The sequence below is a fragment of the Balaenoptera ricei genome, chromosome 5, assembly GCF_028023285.1.
Source record: "Balaenoptera ricei isolate mBalRic1 chromosome 5, mBalRic1.hap2, whole genome shotgun sequence".
NCBI classification, from domain to species: domain Eukaryota; kingdom Metazoa; phylum Chordata; class Mammalia; order Artiodactyla; family Balaenopteridae; genus Balaenoptera; species Balaenoptera ricei.
This window is the reverse complement of record NC_082643.1, coordinates 9,027,773-9,049,884: the sequence shown is the minus strand read 5'-3', so window position 1 is coordinate 9,049,884 and position 22,112 is coordinate 9,027,773. Positions and strand designations below refer to the sequence as shown.

At 42.3% G+C, this 22,112-nt stretch overlaps 1 protein-coding gene across 2 annotated transcripts in view; it reads right to left on the bottom strand.

The window, feature by feature from the left end:
• HERC5 (HECT and RLD domain containing E3 ubiquitin protein ligase 5) overlaps positions 1-21,766 on the bottom strand; it is a 42,170-nt gene extending 20,404 nt beyond the window's left edge. The window contains exons 1-13 of one of the 2 annotated variants that reach the window (XM_059922395.1): positions 21,323-21,766; positions 19,369-19,489; positions 18,613-18,692; positions 15,973-16,194; positions 14,318-14,409; positions 13,927-14,057; positions 12,294-12,439; positions 11,074-11,150; positions 10,252-10,355; positions 8,968-9,027; positions 7,518-7,611; positions 4,241-4,430; positions 2,852-3,006 (exon numbers count right to left, since the gene is read on the bottom strand). In XM_059922395.1, the coding sequence (XP_059778378.1) occupies positions 2,852-3,006; positions 4,241-4,430; positions 7,518-7,611; positions 8,968-9,027; positions 10,252-10,355; positions 11,074-11,150; positions 12,294-12,439; positions 13,927-14,057; positions 14,318-14,409; positions 15,973-16,194; positions 18,613-18,692; positions 19,369-19,489; positions 21,323-21,593 (1,743 nt within the window). In that variant the 5' untranslated portion in view covers positions 21,594-21,766. The remainder of the gene's footprint in view (positions 1-2,851; positions 3,007-4,240; positions 4,431-7,517; positions 7,612-8,967; positions 9,028-10,251; positions 10,356-11,073; positions 11,151-12,293; positions 12,440-13,926; positions 14,058-14,317; positions 14,410-15,972; positions 16,195-18,612; positions 18,693-19,368; positions 19,490-21,322) is intronic. The other variant, XM_059922396.1, reaches the window with a different exon arrangement.
• Positions 21,767-22,112: the final 346 nt, after the last annotated feature.

Below are 22,112 nucleotides of genomic sequence, written 5' to 3'. Positions count from 1 at the left end.
ATATAGAGCCACAGACAATGACTAACAGTACAGAAGAGAGCCTGTACGTGAACCCCGCACACAGAAACTTGTTTTATGACAGTTCCCATTACCTATCAGTGCAGAAAGGACAGAATTTCAGTTAAGTGGTGCTAGGTAATTGTTTTCATATGGAAAATAATAAAAATAAATTTTCAGTTGGATTAAACACCAAAGTGTGAAAGGCAAAGCTAACCTCAATACTCCCTTTAGACCTTGGCAGGAGTGACCTGTGCCCTGGGCCTCTGATTTACAGGTCTTTGCTCTGGGCCTCCTCCAGCCAAGCCCCTCCCGCAAGGGGTCTGCAGGGTCAACGGGGCCTGTCTACGTGCGGCCCACTCATCACACATCCCCATCTAGACTGAGCTCCAGAACCCAAGACCCGCAAGTCCCTGCCCAAACGGCTCCAAGCCAGCCCCAGGAGCTACACAGGTTCCTCCCTCCACTTGCTCTCTGGGGACTGCAAGTGTCACAGGTGACACACCCCAAGGCTCCAGGGCCCCAGGGTTGGGTAAGGAATGGCTATCGTGGGAGGTGGGATGGAACACAGAGACATGGGCTGAGGTGTCCACACACGGCCACGTGCCAGCCCTGGTGTGGGAGAAAACCAAGGAAGGAAGAGAAGCGCAGAGGACCTGCGGTGGGAGCGGGGAGAGTCCGTCGGAGCCTCCCCTTTCGCTGCAGAACTCTGTAAGGAGCCAAGCTTTCGAAATTCAAACCTGGCTTCCCCTGTCATTAGGAAGGTTTATTTGTCAAGGTGGGAAGATAGAGTATATTTTATTTCATTCAACACGTTGTTAGCTAGATTTCTAACCTTTTAAACATTAGACATATGGTATATGAGCCTCTGTTTGTACTCCTCCTCTGGTCCCAGCTCTCATCTGTGTTAGAAGACTATCTAGAGCAGCCCTCGATGCCAAATCAGGCCCTCTGCTTCTTCTGTAAAGTCTCACAAATGCCTAAAATATTTACCATCTGGTCCTTTCCAAAAAAAAGCCCTCCTGATCCCTGATACGGGTAATAATTTAAAACCTTGAAGGAAAAAAAAGTTTAAAACAAAACACATGGAGTAAAGATCATAAAGGAATAGACTGACAAATTTTTTTTTTTTTTTCAGCCACACCGTGTGGCATGCGCGATCGGCAGCGGCGAGTCTTAACCCCTGGACCGCCAGGGAAGTCCCCAAATTTTATCTACATTAAAATTAAAGACATGAGTTTCAGACTTCCCTGGCGGTCCAGGGGTTAAGACTCCCCGCTTCCAATGCAGGGGGTGCAAGTTCAATCCCTGGTCGGGGCACTAAGATCCCACATGCTGAGGGGTGTGGCCAACAAGTTAAAAAAAAAAAAAAGTGAGTTCATCAGAAAGCACCAAGACAAGCTAAAAACTGGGACCTGATATTTGCAACACATAAAATTGACAAAGGACTAGTATCCAAACTAAAAAGTACTCCTATAATCAATAAGAAAAAATTAAACAATACATTTAAATTGAGCAAAAGGACAGGTATTTTATAGAAGAGGAAACAAGTACTGCAATTATAAACATGAAAATATGCTCTAATGCATTACAACCAGGGAAATACAATTAAAATCATAATTTGGGGCTTCCCTGGTGGCGCAGTGGTTAAGAATCCGCCTGTCAATGCAGGGGACACGGGTTTGATCCCTGGTCCGGGAAGATCCCACATGCCGCGGAGCAGCTAAGCCTGTGCGCCACAACTACTGAGCCTGCGCTCTAGAGCCTGCGAGACACAACTACTGAGCCCACGAGCCACAACTACTGAGCCCGCGTGCCTAGAGCCCGTGCTCCGCAACAAGAGAAGCCACCGCAGTGAGAAGCCCATGCACCGCGGCGAAGAGTAGCCCCTGCTCGCTGCGACTAGAGAAAGCCCGCAGGCAGCAACAAAGACCCAACTCGGCAATCAGTCAATCAATCAATAAAGTCATAATTTGGCACGATTTCCACATGGCACTAAAAATATTTTCCAAATTTTAAAGTCAGACATGGGACAACAGAATTCTCATCATTTCCTGGAGAGGATTTAAATTGGTCCAACCACTTTGGAAGACAGTTTGTCACTACCCATAAAGAACAACACAGGCATATCCTCCAACCTATCAATTCCAGAATTAGGGATGGAAACTAAAAACTAACTCTTGACACATGGACACCAAGAGATAAGTACAAAAATGTTGACAGTAGCATGTTTTCTCATAGAGGAACCCTCCCCCTAAAAAAGAACTGCAAACAGCACATACTGTATATCCATCAATACTGGAATGGATAATTCTGGTAGAGTCACACTATGCACTATGATACAGAAGTGAAAATGAATGAAGTACAGACATAAGTATTAATCTGGATGAGTCTAAAAAAACAGAACGTTGTGTAAGCAGCATGTATTCGATTCATATGAAATTTTGGAAACGGCAAAATTAAACAGCATAGTGTCAAGAGATACTTATGGTTATAAAACAATAAAGAAGAGTAAGTGAATGATTAACTGAAAATCCAGGATCCTGGCCACCTTCGGGAGGTGAGGGGGTGTAATCTGTGAGAGACACACAGGCATTTCTAAAGCACTAGAAATGTCTTCTTTTTTAACACGGGTGGTAGTTGCACTGATGTCTGTTTTACTACTTTTCTTTAAACTGTACGTGGATACTAGACACACTCCTTTATATGCACGACTTAATTCACAAAAAAAATTTTAAAAATAGCAGTATCAACCTCATGTTCCGTAAGAGTCTGCTTAAGTTTCAAGCCAGGTGAAACCAAGGGAATTTTTATTGCAAAATAAAGATACATGGGTTTCTAAAACAGCACTTACCCTGTGCAGCTTTTTCAACATTTCTAGGAGAGTTTTAATGTGATAGTTATTCTCGGCAGTTCCAGCCCAATTATTCAGCTGAGCAATGACGGCTGCTTTAAACATCTGGACCAGCCTGATGAAAGCAGATTCTTGCAGAGATGCCCAATATTCCTCTGAGGGATACGAAGGTAAGTAACTGTCAGCGTGTAATATTTCTTGGATTCTTAAAGGTAAGAAGTAGTCAATATTTTCTGAAACTGGCAGAATATTTTCATATATATTGTAGTTATGAAGACACACTTGTAATAAATTTTTCAGTAAATACAATCGGAATTGAAAGGGTAGAATTTAATCTTCTCAAAAAAATGCCTTGACACTAAGAGAACCACACATTTGATCTAATTAATTTGTTGGGGGGGGGGGGGGAAACCAGACAAAATTAGTCACATTTTTTACCCAGATGAAATAGCATACAGTATTAAAAACCAGATTAAGAACTATTTGTGATTACACGACTCTCTTTTGCGCTCTCAGCACGAGTTTTTAACTCTTAAAAACCATCTTTTGGCATTGTATAAAAGAAAAATGTTTTAAACTTTTCATCGTTTACAATGTGACAAAACGTAAGAACGAATGGACTTCCTTGGGCTGAATGTGCTATTTGTGTCAAAAACCTCATTAGAATATAACCAAGCCCCTAGACCTAATTTCCAGTGTACTGGAAATGCAGGGACAGGAGGAAACGATCAGACAAATCTAGATGTGAGACACTGTACAGGACTACTGACCCACACTCTTTGAAAAAAAAAAAAAAAGCCTGTAAAATACTTTTCGGGACAAGCGCAGAAATTTGAATACGGCCTAGATGTGAGGTAATATTATGCAATCACGGCTAATCTTATTAGCTGTGGTAACAATGTTGAGGTAATACAGGATTCCATATCCTTCGGAGATGCATGCTGAAATATTATGGGTAAAATGCCCTGATATCTCCAACTCACTTTCAAATAGTTCAGCAAAAATAAAATGCCATCCGTACATCAAATGTAATCTGTACACACACGGCAACATGTTAACTGCTGTTGACTCTCAAGTAGAGAGTATCTGGGATTCACTGTACTAGTCTTTCAACATCCGTGTATGAAGTTCTTCATAATGACAAGTAGGGGGCAAAGGACCTCATGACCAAGCCACACAGGTATCATGAAAAGAACGCTAAAAAGGGACTAGAAAAATCCATCTTGGATGAACACAGTAATTATTATAGCATGTTAGAATACACTAAGACTAGGAACTAAACACCATGAATGTGTTCACAATCATCTAAGTTCTGCCGTAACTTCACTAGGCATGTGTTTCCACCAAGAAGACAGTCATGTATTTTCAAATGCAAACCATCGATCTTACCCAGAACCTCTGACGACTGGGCGTGCATTTTATAAACAGCCTCTGCAAACGGGACCACCAGGCTCTCCCAGTTGTTAGGGTCATGCATCACAGGACACTCTGGGAGAAGGAAGAAAACTTCTAAAGCTTCTTGATGTGGAGAATGAAATGGAAGATTTTTGAACAGAGTATCCCTCAGACACGTGGTTATCTGTGGTCAGAAAGGATCCAGGAAAAGACACTCAGAACACAGTGGGAACTGGGTGCAATTACTGTAATAAAATAAAGTGTGGAACCCGGAGTTTCATCCCACCATGAATTTGGAGCAATCACTTGGTCTCTCTAAAACCCCTGTTCACAATCCATCTCATCTAGCTTCCCAAATACCTAGGTGTGTAAATGTGTGACAAGTGTCCTCTCCATCCAATTGTTGGGGTTCATGAAGGAGATCAAGAAGAAATCACATGTGCAAGATTATACTGGATGAACGATGGACTCAGAACTAAAAGGCAGCCCTCCCGGGCTTCCCTGGTGGCGCAGTGGTTGAGAATCTGCCTGCCGATGCAGGGGACACGGGTTCGAGCCCTGGTCCGGGAAGATCCCACATGCCGCGGAGCAACTAGGCCCGTGAGCCACAACTACTGAGCCTGCGCGTCTGGAGCCTGTGCTCCGCAACAAGAGAGGCCGCGATAGTGAGAGGCCCGTGCACCGCGATGAAGAGTGGCCCCCGCTCGCCGCAACTAGAGAAAGCCCTCGCACAGAAACGAAGACCCAACACAGCCAAAAATAAATAAATAAATACAATTTAAAAAAAAAAAAAAAAAGGCAGCCCTCCCAATGATAAGGTCCACATTCTTCCCTCCAGTTCTACTAGCACACCTCATTTTCTAAAGAGGAAGAATGTGTCAGAATCTCCCAAAGCAAAGCAAAAATAAAAAACAAAAACAAACAAAAAGCAACAACTGCAACAACGAAAATCAGCATGGTTTCCTGTTACCTTCTCACAGAATCACCTGTCTCATCACAAACTCTCTCCACCAAACTCTAGTTTCTAGCCCTTTCAATCTTCTTATAGTTTCCCCAATTCAGAATGCAAGTGTTGAAGAAAAATTCAAATGGAATTCTGAATGTTTATGTGTTCTGTGGGCTCAGATAATGGTAGTAATTTGCCTAAAACCCCGTTAAGAAGATAAGCTAGTGTTTACAGGGTTCTTATTATTTGTCAGATACTGTGCTAAGTAATTCACATATATAAGTTCATTTATCCTTGTCGTTTCTCTATAACATAGATGGTATTATTAACCCCGATTCATAGATGAGAACTCTGCATGTTAGGGAAATAAACCTGCTGAAGGTCACAGAGCTAAGTGAGAATCTCTCCTGGATCTTTCTGACTCCAAAGCTCAAACTCAATCACTAAATTATGAGATACTAGCTACATGATATCTCTACATGTACAAAATCTCACAATGATCTATTTTCACATCAAAACATTCTATTGGGCTCCCACCACGAGGTTCAGGCTTCAGAGTCATGCACACCTGACTGCTGCACGTGCCCCCCCCTCCTTCCTCTGGGCTCTTCTTCATCCACAGCCCCAAACCTCCCAGCCCTTTAGAACCACTGTACCGCTCTCAAGCCAGTCACACTGTTTCACATCTTGTGCCTTGGTGCACACCTTCCTGCCTGCCTGGAATGTGCTTCCCCTGTAGGTGGCCGGTAAACTCCCCTCCCCCTGGGCACCTTGTTTTGAGCACTCTAAATAGAGCTGACCCTTCACTGCCCAGGCGATGAATGAATTCATTCATCTAAAAATATTTATCATACACCCAGTATGTTCCAAGCTGGGAACTAGGGGAGACAAGTGACCCCTGCCCGTCGGCATCCGTCTCCTTCACTAACCAGGACCCTCTGAAGACAGGCTCTCACCACAGCTCCCTACGCATCGCAGTATTCGAATGTCTGCTGAATGAAGGAAGGAAGGCCACGTCTGTGCGTCCACATCACAGAAATCTCAAAACAGAAACATTACAGGTCTTCTGATCCAACTGTCCCATCGGAAACAATGGGAGACTGACTGCTCTATGATTACGTCGCTTGCACTGTATATGATATTGTTCTGGCACAACTAAGGTATAATTAGCCTTAGTGATGAACTGGTCCAACCTCTTCCCTTCACACATGCAGAAATGGCTTTCTATTTTTGGTGATCTTTCTACTAACTGCTGCAGAGTCCTGATAAAGGTGCATAATTAGGGATCCATTTTACATCAGACTCCTAATTGGGCAATGGTTCTGCCAAAGTTAACATAATGAAATTTTCCATCTTCCCTTGAGAAAAGAGTGTGCGAGACACAACCTGCAGCTAAGACACAGGATGCTGAGTGCGACAGACAGAGCGAGAGACCAGGTGAGGGAGCTGAGAGCAGGAAGAGAACAAGCACGAGACAGAGAGAGGGAAAGAATAAGAGCCACAGAAGCGGAAGGAAAGACCAAATGGGGGTGGGGGGAGCCAAGAGAAGTGAAGGAGGGGGGGAGAGGGAGGGAGGGAGGGGGAGAGAGAGGGAGAGAGACAGAGAGAGAGAGAGCGTGCAAAAACGAGCCAGAGACCCAGAAAGAAACAGACTGAGAGAACAACATAGACAGTACCACCCCTAGATCAATCAGTACAGTAGAACAGGGAAATAAATTAATAAAAGCTACATTAGGAAAGGCTACATTAATAAAGGAAGCATGCTTGAAGCATCTCCAAGTGGGAAGCCTAAAGATAGTAGTAACAGTGCTGAAACGAAGAAGCAACAATCCCAGAAAGAACAAGAACATTCCAGAACCTACAAAAAAGGAAGTGCAGACCAGGCAGTCCTTGGTGAGGGGGACACTCATATCAGAAAAAGTGTTCTCATTTCTATACATTTCTAACATTTTTATGTTTAAAATAACTGCAAATAAAATGTTGTTCTTATTCTAGTGTACCAGTCTCAACAAATATTTTAATCATCTTCCTAAAGCCCTAAATTGAAGACATTCCCTCTCGGGGAGTGCCTGTACATATACGTGTATGCGTGTGTGGGCACCGATGAACTAGTTAGAATTATTTGTAACCTAAGTGCCTATTATACCACCTATTTCACCCGAAGTGGGGAAACTCCTGAATGGTAGCTGAGTTTAACTTAATCTGTATATGCCACAGGGTCTCAAAGAGTATCTGAAAACAAGATATTTCTTCTGAAATTTTGAGCTCTTATAAAAATGTTTCAGTGTATTTTCTTTTTCCAAGTAACAATCTGAAGAATACCACCATGTTAGTAATCCAGTCCTTCTGGGTTAACTCCTTGAAGGTGTCCCTTGCTGTATTTAAGTCCAAATGAATAGACGTCGTTTCTCCAGCGCTTCTGTGGAAGGAAGGTAAATGAAAACTGGGTGAATAAGTAAATGAAAAAGGACACTTCAAGATTAAATATTTTATTAGATTCTTTATCCAGATGAAAAGTTTCTTCTCAAGCTTGCTTCATTTTAATAAAATTACTTTTTTCTCACCTTTTCAATAACTATAAAAATGTGGCTGAATACAATTGAAAATACAGCTGACAAAATATGATTATTTCTGAAATGTCAAAAAATAGCAAGGCTGCATTAACAATACATATGCTATCAGACTTTACATCAGATATTGTCTTATCTTAAATGAGTAATCAATAAATATTTATTTTACAGTACAAAAAAAAAAAAAATAGCCACAGAAAAAAGGTAAAGGTTTTTCTCGTTTTCCAGCTACATGAACTATAAGCAGGGACCAAAAAAAGGGGTTCCAGAGCAGTAAATTTTTAGTAATCAAAGAGGAAATTACTAATGAAATGTCTATCTTAACTCAAGAATTACATTTATACTGGACTGAATATATTGTCTAAAAACAGACCCATTCTTTGTGAAATAACACATATATTTAGTGTCTGAAAACAGAAAAAGTTCTTTTAAGTAAGTATTATATCAATATTTAGGAAAAGAAGTACAAAGTCATTCTTTCATAATACTTAAAAATTCAAAGAAACCTTAGTATCTAGCAATAAGGAAGTAATCAAATAAATTAAGGTATGTCCTTCCCATGGAATACCATGCAACCATTAAAATGATATTATGGGGAAATACTGAATAATATAAAAATTGAATAAAATGGAAAAATGGGCAAATGTATTAAGTGTGAAGAAATGTATAAAACAATATAATCCCATTTTTTGTAAAACAACAGATTTGCATAAAAAAGACATTTATACAAACACTAGCTGTTACACTTAAGTGGTGAATTCTGATTTTCATTTTCTTTTTGTTTCATGTCTTTTTTTTTTGACATTTTCTACAGCAAGCATATATGTGCTTTTGTAGGAAAAAAAAGGTAATTTTTAAAAAGAGATAAAGACATAGATAATTATTTTACCCTCAAACCATTTTCTTTACCACCTTTCACAGTTTTTTAAATGGAGATATAATTGACACATAACATTATATTAGTTTCAGGTATGTACAACATAATGCACTGATATATGTATAGCATATATTGTGAAATGATCACCACAAGTCTAGTTAATATTCATCACCACACATACTTACAAATTTTTTTTCTTGTGATGAGACCTTGTAAGATCTATTCTCTTAGCAACTTTCAAATGTAAAATACAGTATTATTAACATAGTCACCATGCTATCTATACGTAGTGTTTGCAACAGAATTTTAAATTTATTATATATATTACCTTTCCCTTAAAAAACTTCCAGCCAGACATGCAGGAGATGAAAATATCTCTCTGATTTCCCTATATTAGGAATAAGATGGTGGTTAAAACAAATCAGAATATGCCTCTTTGTAGGAGGAGACATGATCAGTTGTCCTTCAAACTCCTCCCTCCATCTCCAATTTATCTGCATATTGCCATGGGCATCTGAAAGTCTCATTTGCGAAATCTCAAAATTTCAGAGGCAAACATGGGAAATAAAAAGATATGTACTCAGAGAAGCCAGAGGGGAAGAGGATACGGCTTGACCTAGGGTATTTTCTTGGACAAATAAAACACTCTCAACCCACCCAGCTTTCCAAGCCCTACTTATTTCTATTCCACTGGAGTAGAAACAAAAAAAATTACCAGAAATTAAAGGTGGGGATGTATGCTCAATTTTGTCATAGAAGTACTTGCACAAATAGTTCTTGACCATTTGTGCTCTGCATGATGCAGCTATTTGGTATAACTACTTTCCAGAATTAGGAAGCCATACCTAAAAATGTCTCTAAAAGGAAATGCCTGTATAAATGAGTATAATTTGTACAGGTGGTAGGAGTCCTAACATTGAGAGTAAGGTTGCCTAAGCTGTTCAGCTGTGAATAACAGCTCAACAAACAAGAGGTTCTCAAGTCAACGAGGGTTGAGAAACTGTAGACTGTATTTCCTGCTCAGTGTCACGATTAAACATATCAAAGGCCCAGAGAAGTCCTGCAGTAAAGAAAGACGCCCCCATGGAGCTTACATGCTAAATTGTATGTGTCAACTTGGCTAGGCCATGGTACCCAGAGATTTGATCAGACACCAATCTAGATGTTGCCGTGAAGGTATTTTTTAGAGGAGATTAACATTCAAATCAGTAGACTGTGAGAAAAGCAGATTACCCTCCATAATGTGGGTGGGCCTCATCCAATCAGTTAAAGGCCTTAAGAGAAAAAGTCTAAGGTCTCCAGAGGAAGAGGGAATTCTGCCTCCAGACTGCCTTGAGACTCAAGCTGCAATATCAACTCTTCCCTGGGTCTCCAGCCTGCTGTCCTGCCTCACAGATTCTGTACTTGCCATCCCCTACAAGTGCATGAGCCAATTCCTTAAAATCTCTCCCCACCACCCTCAAACACACCTTACTGGCTCTGTTTCTCTGCAGATCTCTGACTAATGGACCACCAGCGGACCACAAAATCTCACATCTCTGTATTGTGCAGAGCCAGCTGGGGAAACACTGCTTTAGAGAGCTATCTGAGCAGACAGACCCTTAGGGTGTACCTCTTTGTATTCTGCCACTGTTTAGTCCCCACTTCAGCAATCCATCTCTTTACAGTGCCTTTATTCAAGGTAGGAATTTTCCTCCTCAGATTAACATAGGAATTCTGTAAACAAACAAAAGAGTAAAATACAGTAACTCAGACACCACAGAAATAGGTATCCAACTCTTAGGCACGTTCTAAGGATAGAGTAATACTAAGCATGGATAACACAGCTCTGCAAAAATCATAAAGTAAGATTCTACCAATCAATCATTTGCCTGGTTGCCCATTTCTTGTCTAAGGGTGCTTAGATCGAAAGTAAGTTTCTCTGAATGCCCCAACGCTGAACGCTTTATATGGGTATGGTCAGATTAAACTGAACATCAGACAGCTTTGAGTGCAGAGATCCTAAAAGGACTGGGTACAGAAGTGGCAGGGACTCAGTCTGCCTTGGTGGAGTAGGGTACGGGGGTTACGGGCTGATTATTCATAAGACTATAAACCTCGGGTCTTTTTTAGGATTGGCTGGCAAAGTCACTTCAGAATATCAACCTGTTGGTTCACTAGCACCCTGACCAAAACGCCCTTGGCAAGGAGCCTCCCGAAAGGTCAGCAGAGTCTAAGGAAATCACACGTATTTGGCATACACTAAGGGCAAATCTGCTGACTTTTGTGAGTAAATACGTATGTAGTTTAGACAACAAAGGATCGATAATGTCTAACCATTCCCCAAACTCAGCCTAGTAACCTGATGATTTTGGAATTCACCAAATCTAGATTCTAGAACCTTCTGTTTTGCTTAAAATACCAAGTTATAAAACTTCTAGAGATCTATTTTTACCTTTTTTTCCACCCAAAGCAAAATGCTTTGATCTCCTCCAGCAATCATTATTAACTCCTTTTCCGAGGTACGGCTTTCTGAAAGGGATTTACAAAAAATAAGAGTTTAGAAACTCATTTGATACAAATATACACACTCAGCCTAAATAATTTTAGACTCTTCTTAAACTGAGTCCTTTTATCTTTCTGACAGACAAAGACTCAAGTACATTTCCTACCGATAAAGCGGAAATACGTATCTACTTCAGGGTAAAGTCTAGTTAGCAAACATAGATGATTCACAAGGTCGGCAACGTGGTATCAGTTTGATACACATAATTAACATAAATGCTTATATATACAACACAGCCAAACAAATATCTGATTAGTTAACTGTTCCCTGGTTTAATTCAGCGCCTCTTACTAAAACCCATATGATTCTACAACTCAAGATTTAATCAACGACTACTGGCTGTGAAGAATGTTAAGTACTTCAAAAGCCTATGCAAGGGGTTATAAGAAATCAGATATAATACTTGATCTGCTTAAGGAAATAACCCGACTGTTCATTTCCCCAGAAGAACTGAGAGAATTTTGGTACTTCCGGTCGCCACTAAGCTTTCAGAAACAAGTGACCCAAGGGCTCCGAGGCACTTCTACAGTGGAACGTTTCAGAGCTAAGGCTCTAAGTTCCACAGGGCACAGTTCACGTGTCCAGCCACAACCCTTCACAGGCTAACCTTCTGCCCTCCAAGTCTCTGCACCCTCCAGCAAAAGAGGACTGAGAGTACACATCTCCTGGAACTGTTTAAGGGCCGGTGAGTTAGGCACAGTTGACAGCGCCTGGCATATGTCAGCGGCTCATCATTCTGAGGGTTTTATATGATTATGAGTCATTTTAATCAGGTAAGAAAAACAATCACTATGGAATTAATAGGTCCCTTGAAAACTGGAATCACAGGCTGCATAGGCCTCTGAACCCATATAGTCTATTTTATGTTGTATCATTTTAAATCCACATTAATCTTAACCTGAAGCGCTAAGGGACAACTAATGGCTATTTCGACTTGATAAATTAGATTGGCTGTGTTACGCTGTTTACAAGTAAACAAATGAAAGCAATGTTTAGAAAACCTCCCTTCACAGTCATACATTTCTTTTCTTGCCCACATTACACGCTTACAACAATCAGTTTCTCAACCAAGGTATTCGTGTCAAATCCTGTGCTCCTAAAGAATTTACCAAACGTGAGTTCTTCATTTGATGGCGATTTCATGGGATGTGGTATCAGTTGATTGTGTGTTCCACCGTTTCCCAGTTGTCCTTCTTTTCCAGAACCAAAAGAAAAGACCTTCCCCAAATCAGAAACATAGGCAAGTGTGTGCTGCCTATTAAATGAAAGCACATACGGTCAATTCTCAATTATCCACAATGATTAGAGTATGCAGCAATCTGGTGAACTGAAGAAATTACGCTACTCAGTCAGTGAAACCAGCTAACCAATTTCCAATGTACGACTTAGCCGTCTAGAAACTAAGACGCCACTAACGTGTGGCTGAGATGATTCTGGAACCGCTAAGTGTGCTGAAGGCCATGACGCTGCACCCTGGCAAATGACGTTCCCTTCGTCAGAACAAGCACCACCTCTTGCCTTCTACTCCTTTTTTAGGCCTTGGCTTGAGTCACCACCTTCTGGAAGCCATCTCTGAGTCCCTCCCCTCCCCAGCCTAGGAGATAGCATTAGGTGATCCTCCCTGAGCTCTATTTCCCAAAGACCTTTATCATGCTGATTTTCTTACTGATTTGCTTGATGGCCTCTCCTACTATACAGAAGTATAAGGAAAGAATTTGGCCTTACTCCGAGGTCTGGCCTTTGTCCTCACTGCCTGGGAGGTAATGTCTAAACCCTCAGAAGTTTCCAAGCGATAGGAGTGTCTCTGTTATTCACGGTAGGCCCGCCCCTAAGACCACACCTAATAGTTTATCCAGGTGGCTCCTGGAAGCCCCTCCAGCTGTACGTAAGCCCAACCTCTCCGGTACACAGAGGCTGGAGGCTGAGTTCAACCACATGGGCGATAATTCAATCAATCATGACTAAGCAATGAAACCCCAAAAACAACCCTGGGCTTGGGTGAGCTTCCCTGGTTGGCAGTATTCTTCAGTCATGTATCAGGCTGGGAGAAGGTAACGCGGCCCATAGCTCCAAGGGGAGTGGACACCAGAAGCATCTCATTTGGACCCCTTCCAGACTCTGTCTTATGCATCTCTTCCTTTGACTGGTTCTAACTTGTATCCTCCTCTTGTAATAAAAGTGACTGTCAGTGTAATAGCTTTCAGTGAGTCTCGTGTCTTTCCAGTGAATTCTCCTGTGTTAGTAGGGGTACTGCCGCCTGGTTTGCAGTAAGACATTTCTAAGGTGAGGACTCCTTCTGGAACACGTACTACTGGGAGGAATGTATGTTATGAAAAATCCAAAGTGGTGACAATGTATGTTCCTTTGGTTAATGCAGAGATGGAGTGATGATATCAATGAATGAACCTTTCTAACTCATGTTTGTTCATTTTTTTCCAAATAAATTATAACTTTTTTTTTACGATAAAAGTGCATTCGAACATTTACAAAGGTATTTCACTAAAGGACCGACAGAAAGTAAATATATTTACACATTAAAAAAAAAAAATCAATGAAAGTAAATATGTATAGTAAAATATTTACTATGATTGTCTAATAATGTAAAATTAAGCATCTTCACCTATCTGAAAATGTTTGATACCTTTATTTCAATCAAAGAAGCCTGATGGAAATTTTATTAAACTACCTATCTAAATTTACTGTGCATGTCTTACCCATTTTCACTGACACTTCACAACTCACCTTCCACATGCTATCTGGGTCACTCTATTCCCAGCGAGTCCAGTTACCAAACAGGGTCTTAACTCATTCTGTGTTGAATTGTGACCGAGTTGCCCATATTGTCCAGCACCAAAAGTAAACACCAGCCCATCCTAAAGAAAGGGAACTTCATATCAGTTTCTAGAGAAATAGGACACAGAAGTAAACACTCACTGATGCAAAGGCGTCAGTGAAAAATCAATAGAATCACCATCAAAGCAAAGCCCCCCAGTGATCAGACAGTCCTGCATGTGGGAAGTGGTGACCTTTCTTCCCTGGGAAACGCTAGCTGCCCACATCTCCAGGTTCTAGTGCTTTCTGCACTACAAAGTGCTCTCCTGGAGTTACAGTCAAGAGACAAGGGTACACGCACCTTTGTAAGCAGGGCAGTGTGAGAGCCACCACAAGCGAGAAAGTCAACTTTCTGATTGTCCAGCACTTCAATAAGGGAAGGAGAATCTTTACCTATGCAAGGGAAAGAAGAGTTCAAGTGACCCAAAGGAAATGGTGAATTTCACACTAGAGTTCCACGCTACTGATAAAATACCCAGACCACTTCCTCTAGGCCCATCACAACAGCTCCTAACACACTTTGGCAAGAAAGGCTCTGTGTTGGTACATTTAGGTCTAAAAGCAGAGGCGGGCAGTGGTCAAAGGGCCACACTCGGGGGCACTCACCTGTGAAAGTGTCACTTTCACTTCCCAGAGCCCATTCTTCTCTTTTTAACCTGACCTGATTAGCCTTCATTGAAGCATACCTGATATTTCCAAGTCCCATCTAGCATTACCCTTTTATGAACATAAAGCTTCTTTTTTTCTTTCAAAGTCTCTACTACACTGTCCTTGCCTTACACCACCTCTTCTCTCTTTCACGATTATTTTCTTGTCCAAGCACTTAGAGATTCAGCAAAACTAAGTTCAACTGTCCTTTATTCCTTTCCCTCCTCTGAGTATTTTTCTAACACTGACTTACGGGTTCTCCTGAGTAACTAGCATTGGACCATGTGAGGCAGAAATGCAGTATCTGATCAGTAACTCTGGGGGGAACGTGTACATTACCACAGCTAATAAAGCAGCAGAGTCTGCCACACCTTAAATCTCTAACAAGGTGTTTGGGGTCATCAGAAATATTGCCAGCGGCTTCCCTGGTGGCGCAGTGGTTGAGAATCTGCCTGCCAATGCAGGGGACACAGGTTCGAGCCCTGGTCTGGGAGGATCCCACATGCCGCGGAGCAACTGGGCCCGTGAGCCACAATTGCTGAGCCTGCGCGTCTGGAGCCTGTGCTCCGCAATAAGAGAGGCAGCGACAGTGAGAGGCCCGCGCACCGCGATGAAGAGTGGCCCCCGCTTGCCGCAACTAGAGAAAGCCCTCGCACAGAAACGAAGACCCAACACAGCCAAAAATAAATAAATAAATAAATAAATAAATAAATAAATAAATTTTAAAAATTAAAAAAAAAAAAGAAATATTGCCATCTGCTTTGTAGAGGGTAGCTCAATAATGCGAATTGTTGTTTTCGTGTGTGTTTACAGATGTAATGAATACCTTATGAGACTAGGATAGGTGAGTTTCTAAATAAAATTTTAGTATCCTTTTGTCCTAATGTAATTGTAATAATAGACATTTAAGTGCACAAGTACCTTGAAGGTCACTTCATCCAAACTCATCACTTTACAGAAAAAGAAAATAAGACCTAGAGAAAAGTAAGTGACTTGGGCAGGCCCTGAAATTAGTTAACCTGAAATGGGAATCACAGCCCAGGTATTCTGATCCCCAGTCCAATGCTCTTTCCCTTTTTCCCACTCAGCCCGGACACACGTCTCAATTACAGCCATGACCTCCACACTGTGCATGCACGTCGTTTAGACCGATTCTGCCCTGAAGACAGAGAGAGAACCGGGGAGGTCAGTGCTCATGAAAGTGGGGATCTGAACCATTTTTTGCCAGGGAAGTCTGTGGTACATTCATCTCTTATATGACAAATATATATTTGTTTAGAATATGAATTTGAAAATATGTTTCCATACTGTCAGTGTGGCCCAGGCCCAGCTGCCCACAATCGTTTCTTCCCCACGAGTAAACGTTTCCCAACAGGGATAAGGCCATGCTGTGGGCTTCTCCTGCAGAAATCTGAACCAAGGGGACTCCTGAGAGGTGCTCCACGATCTGCGGTGTAGGGCTCGAGGCAAATCCTCTTCCAACTCCAAGCTGGCCGTCTAAGTTCCTTCCCCACGCAAAAAGCTCACCACCTCGACGTAAACAGAGAAAACGCTGTCTTAGTAAGTTTAAAATGCAGCAGACATCACCCTAGGACATTATGTGCTATCCATACTGTACCATCGTGATCTCCTCCATTCAAACTGACAAGACTGCTCAGATCCTCTCATGTCTCGGTCAGAAAAACCAGAAGAACCTTCCGTTTAGCAATGACAGTTACAATTCCTTACCTCTTACCTCAAAGGGTAGTGCTATGAACTGAATGTCTGTGTCCCCCCCCCAAAACTCCTACGCTGAAATCCTAACCCTCAGTGTGACGGTATCAGGAGGCGAGGCCTTTGGGCGGTGACTAGAATTAGATGAGATCGCGAGGTGGGGGGCACTCACGAATGGGGTTAACGCCCTTATAAATAGAGCTCCCTCGCCCTCTCCACCTGTGAGAAAACTGGCCCTCACTAGACACCAAACCTGCTGGAACCCTGACTTTGGACTTCTACCTCCAGAACCGTGAGAAATGAATTTCTGCTGTTTAAGCCCCCCAGTCTACTTTTGTTATAGGAGCCCGAACGGACGAAGAATAAAGTTATCTGAATATATTATAATCAAATTCAAGAAGCACGTATGTTAAAAATCCCACAGGATGGGCCCATGAAAGATAGAAACATTCTACATTTGGGAAAATAAAACCTAAAACTACTTTTCTTTCTTTCTCTCTCCCAAGTGCCTTAAGATGCTAAATAAACACCTTAAAGATACACTGAAAACTGCAGCACAGCATTTTGAAAGAGTGAGCATCTTCTTCCATTAATTGAATATATGGAACATATTTTTATTTTACTTATTTATTTTTAAAATTTTTATTGGAGCATAGTTGATTTACAATGTTGTGTTAGTTTCAGGTGTACAGCAAAGTGATTCAGTCATACCTACACATATTGGATCATATTTTTAAAGAAAAATTCTTAGATATTATCTCATAGAGATGACAGTACCTACTGGAGTATCTAAAAAAATATATTGGAGATTTAATGTTTACTGAGCAGGACCTGGTGGGAGACAGAGGTTTTCCTTCAAACGTAATTATCACATGCCTATCAGCCACCAGGAATATCATGATACTACTGAGAACGATCAGTAGAGTTCCCTTTCTTGCTTTCCCAACTTTCATTCTTCTAGATTGTGATTTACCAATAATAAACCCTGAACAACCCCTTCGCCCCACATCCCTAGATCCTGGGCTTCTTGAAGGCACAGTGTGTCTGTCTCACCTTCACAACCTCAACATGGTACTTACTCAAAATGAAAGATCTGTTCATAAATGGATAAACTCAAACAACTAGTTTTTTCCAATACAAGTTTTATACACTCGAACCTTAACAGGGCCTTCAGTACAGGTCAAATACTTGATTACTTACTTCCCTTGAATTCCAGCTTTCATTCAGTTTATGTTTATATCCGTCCTACGTATTTAAAAAATTTCCTTGATCCTGAATTCCCCTCTATCGCCTTCCTGTCTTAATTAGGTCAAGTTTCTTCAGGAAATACTCCATATTCAGTACTTCCCTTCCCTACCATTATGGTATCTGATAAGAAACAGGAAGTAATAAAGGGCTGGGGCGAATCTCTGAATTCAAAAGGTAATGTTAAAACACGTCAGAGGCCTGCAAACTGGCCATAAAAGCAGACCCAAGGGATTCTGAGCTCCTGTCATGGGAGCTGGAAAAGCACTAGGAAAAGGGAAGAAAGTTCTGGAAAAGGGTGGACCATGCCTGGTCCTGCTTCCAGAGAGGAGATTTTGATTATTCAAAATATTTTCACTGTTTCATATTTGAAAAATAAAAAAACATGGAACTTTTGAAATAAAGCTCTAGCCCCAAGAGGTAGCCCAGGTGCCGTGTCACCAAACCGAACTTTCATGCCCCTGTAAATGCTCCGCTTGACCAGAAACACAGCACATGCAGTCAGCCAATCCCCAAACACCAAGTCTACTCTGCGCTCTACACTTATTTCCTTGTTCCTTGATCTTTCTAAATGTCAGCCATGCGACCTTAGCCAATCATGCCCTGTTTCCGCGTTGAGGCTTCTAACACTCTACAAAGCTCGCCCTTGCCCGAAACCGCTCGGGAAGAGTGTTCCAGTGCTTGTGAGGCCCTAGACACTCTCAATCCATGGGCTCTTTTCCCTTAAATAAAGAACATCAAACTCGTTACCAAACTGCTTTAGTGTTGTCATTTGACAGAACAAAAGGTAGGAATAGTAATTATGAAAACCTGAAGATTTTATAGGTCCAAGAATTCTAATTTTGTATCTCCTTTAGTAGTGCTCTAGACCGTATCACATTCAAAACCATACTTCTGTCCTGTGACAAAGTGAAGCACATACACTCTACTAGTTCTATACACACACACATTTGCTCCCTCTAAGAAACAAGTAATATTCCAGAAAAGTACCTTTTGAGAGGGCAAGCGAATGATAATCTCCACATGTGATCTGAATTATATTATTTTTTTCTTGTAAAACGCACTGAAACCTGATGAAAGAAAATATATTTTATGTTGATCCCACAGTGGAAGTCACAACATTGATGTAAGAATTATTAACTGTATTTAATTAGCATTGAAGCTCAAAACATTAAATTTACTGCTTCACATTCAGCACATGTAAAATCATTATAATAATAACATGGTTTAATTAGTGGCTTAAAAGGAAAATAATGTGCATTACAAAACTGTGGTAAGATGATTCTAAGACTCTTTTGCAAACAATAATTTTATGGTGCAGGAATAATACGAGATGAAAATAACTTCTAATTCATATGATCTACTAGTAAAAAGTCTCACAAATCATTCCATGATAATTCATTTTCTCCCAAGGTTGAAAACTATTTCTGTAAATAGAACTTACAGTATTATTATTATGAGGGCTAAATGAGTTAATGAATGTGAAAGTCCAGTCTGGGGCTACGTGGACTAACCAATCATTTCCTTTAAATGCCAAAGCAACACATGGTACATGCGATGGGAGACATAAATTGATTTAGAGTTCACTGATAGAATTCACTTGTCCAGAATTCATCATTTACTTAAGATGTCACTGTATAAAGCAAGCAACAAGGATCACGTAAAGGAACATTTTCCTGCAAAAATTATGATTGCCTTTTGAGCAAAATTTAAATGATTTTTAATAAAAGAAAAAACCTTCCTTACCTTGCGTGCTCTATGCTATAGTTGTACTCAAATGGTTTTCCATCTGAGGAGAGAACCAGCAGGTGCTCTGCTCCTTGGTCCATGGAATGTATCTTCATTTTTTTCCCTAACTTAATGCACTCTGCAGAGCAAATCCAACCAGGAGCTATCACCATTCTGTTACCCACTATTATTATTCATTGCATTATAATACACTTAAAACACCTGGAAGAAGTTTGCTTTTAGATTCCTGTTTAAGAAGTTCAGAAAGAGAAACTAAATTTGAAGAGCTAGAAATGAAAAAGGCTGTAAGAAAATATATCTTAATTTTTGGACAACACCACTCATTTTAAGAGCAAATATATTGTGTATTCTGAGATACACTCTTTCCCAAAACAAAACAAATAACAATAATAAAGCCCTCGTGACGCTCCATCTAGAAGCCAAGGCCTATATTCTTAAAAGGAGACATTTGGTTTGGGGGGACGATTTTTAAAAAGGATGTTGTTGAAAGAATTGTTATTGGCATTAGTGCATATTTAGCCCTTTCTAAAACTTAAAGATTTAAAATTGTCCACTATGCCATTTACTGTTAATTTGTTCACAAAAAGTAGGATAGATTTGGGACTTTGTTTGTTTTCAGTTCTAACGAAAAAAAATCTATTCATGTAAAAATATCAAAGCACAAACGACTTCATAATAAAAACGCTAAGAGAACCAAAACAGTTTGGTAATAAAGAAGAAATGGCCCAACAAAGTTTTTTAGAGACCCAGCATTTCAAATCAGTTGAAAAAAAAGGAGGGTTTATTCAAAAAAAGGTATTGGGACATCCGGCTAGCCATTTTGGAGAAAGAAATCAATCTAGATCCCCCTACTTCATTCCTTAAGTCAAAATAATTTCCAAGCGTATCAAAAATTTTAGGTTTAAAAATAAAATCTTAAAATTAGTATAAAGATGAGTACATTAAAAAAAGAAATTGGACTGTGAATAGCTTTCTAACATAACACAAAATCCATAAACCTCCTTAAAAGATTGACGAAGTAGACTATAAAATAACCTTAGCTAAAAGCAAGTAGGGGAAAATTTTACAACGTATATGACCGACAAAAGGCTACTCTAACTCAATATTCAAAAACTCTTCCAAATAAATACGAAAAAGATGAACAACTCAGTTTTTTAAAAAGCCAGGCAAAGATACGAATGAACAGGCAGTTCACCAAAAAGAAATGCAAATGACCCACAGAAAAAAGATCCTCGACTTCGCTCAAGTTAAAAGTAAAACGAACCAAAGTAAAATATCGTTTTCTTCACTCAACAGAAGGGGCAAATTTTTCAGTTGAGTGTGTGGCCATTTGCTCTCCCGCCCACCTGTAGAATCGGAGCTACGGACACCGGACCTAATCTCTACAGAGATTACCACGGAGAAGCGCAACTGAACGCACTCTTTAAAAACGCCTGCAAACATCGTCACTGAGAACAAGATAACGCGAGCGAGGTTCTCCAAAGACTCCAAATAGGAGCGGACCGAAAAAGGGGTCAGAGAGAAACACACTCTGAACAGACACCAACGACAGAGGAGGGCTGGCGGAGATACGATGCTGCCGGTGCACTCCGTCCGTGCGCTCGGCGGACGGAGCGGTCTACTCCTCGCCACCACCCCGCCAAACTCCACGCCCGCCGGCATCGCGGCTGCGAGAGCTCGGGGATGCTGCGCGAGCCAAGCGCGAAAAGCCCCCGGGCCGGCGCGCGGCTGCGGCCCCCGCGGACCGCTGCGGCGTCGGGTCCCCGTCTGAATCTCCTTCGCGGGGAGAGAAGGACCGCACGCCCACAAGTCGGGCCACTCTGCAGAGAAGCGTCCCTGCTGGCCCCGACCGCGACCGCGACCCCGCAGGCGCCGACCCCGGCAGCCCACCGCACTCACACCCCCAGCCCGCGGCGGGAGGGCCGAGCGGGCGCTGCGCGGCCCCACTCACTCGGCTTCCTGGCGCCGTCGCTCCCCGCCGGCAGCTGGTGGACCTCGACGCCGGCCCCGCCGCGCTCCAGCACCGCCAGGCGTTCGCGCGTGCAACACATCTGGCGCGTCGCCTCGGTCCTCCGGAACAGCGCGCCGCAGAGCGGGGCGGCGCTGGGGAAGAGCCAGAGCTTCGCACCCCGCGGCTCCGCGGGCCGGGACGCGGGGACCAGCCCGGACGCCAAGCGCGCGCCGCCGCCGCCCCGCGACTTCCTCCGTGGCCTCCGCTCCATCACCGTGTTCCCGGACTCCACGGCCGTGCCTCCGCTCTCCGGACCTTCGGAAGAGACCGAGCTGTGGCGACGCAACGAGAGGGTGAGATGGCCGCCCCGAGAGCGCCCACGGGACCCCCGGCGTCGCGGTGCGGAGGCGGAACGCGCGGCGGCGTCGAGGAACCGCAGCCTCCCTGCCCCGCCCCTGCCCCGCCCCTGCCCCGACGCCGGGCTTCCAATGCGCTGTTTGGGGGGCGGAGCCGGCAGTTTCAGAGAGAATCGAAACTGCTGTTTTTTTTTTTTAAAGGGGCGGAATCGAAAAGGAAAGGTTAAAGGGAAACTCGATGACTCACGACTGGCTTGGACGGTGGCCAGAGTAAACAGGACGCTGGCCGGTGAAGAGGTGGGTGGGCAGGGCTGAGAAGGTGTCCCCGGGCGGGCAGTGGCCACCTGAACTGGACCAGGTGGCCTTCGAAGAAACACTGCAATTCCACTAGGAGGAGCCCTGACACAGGCGGACGTGCAGAATTTCCAGAAACT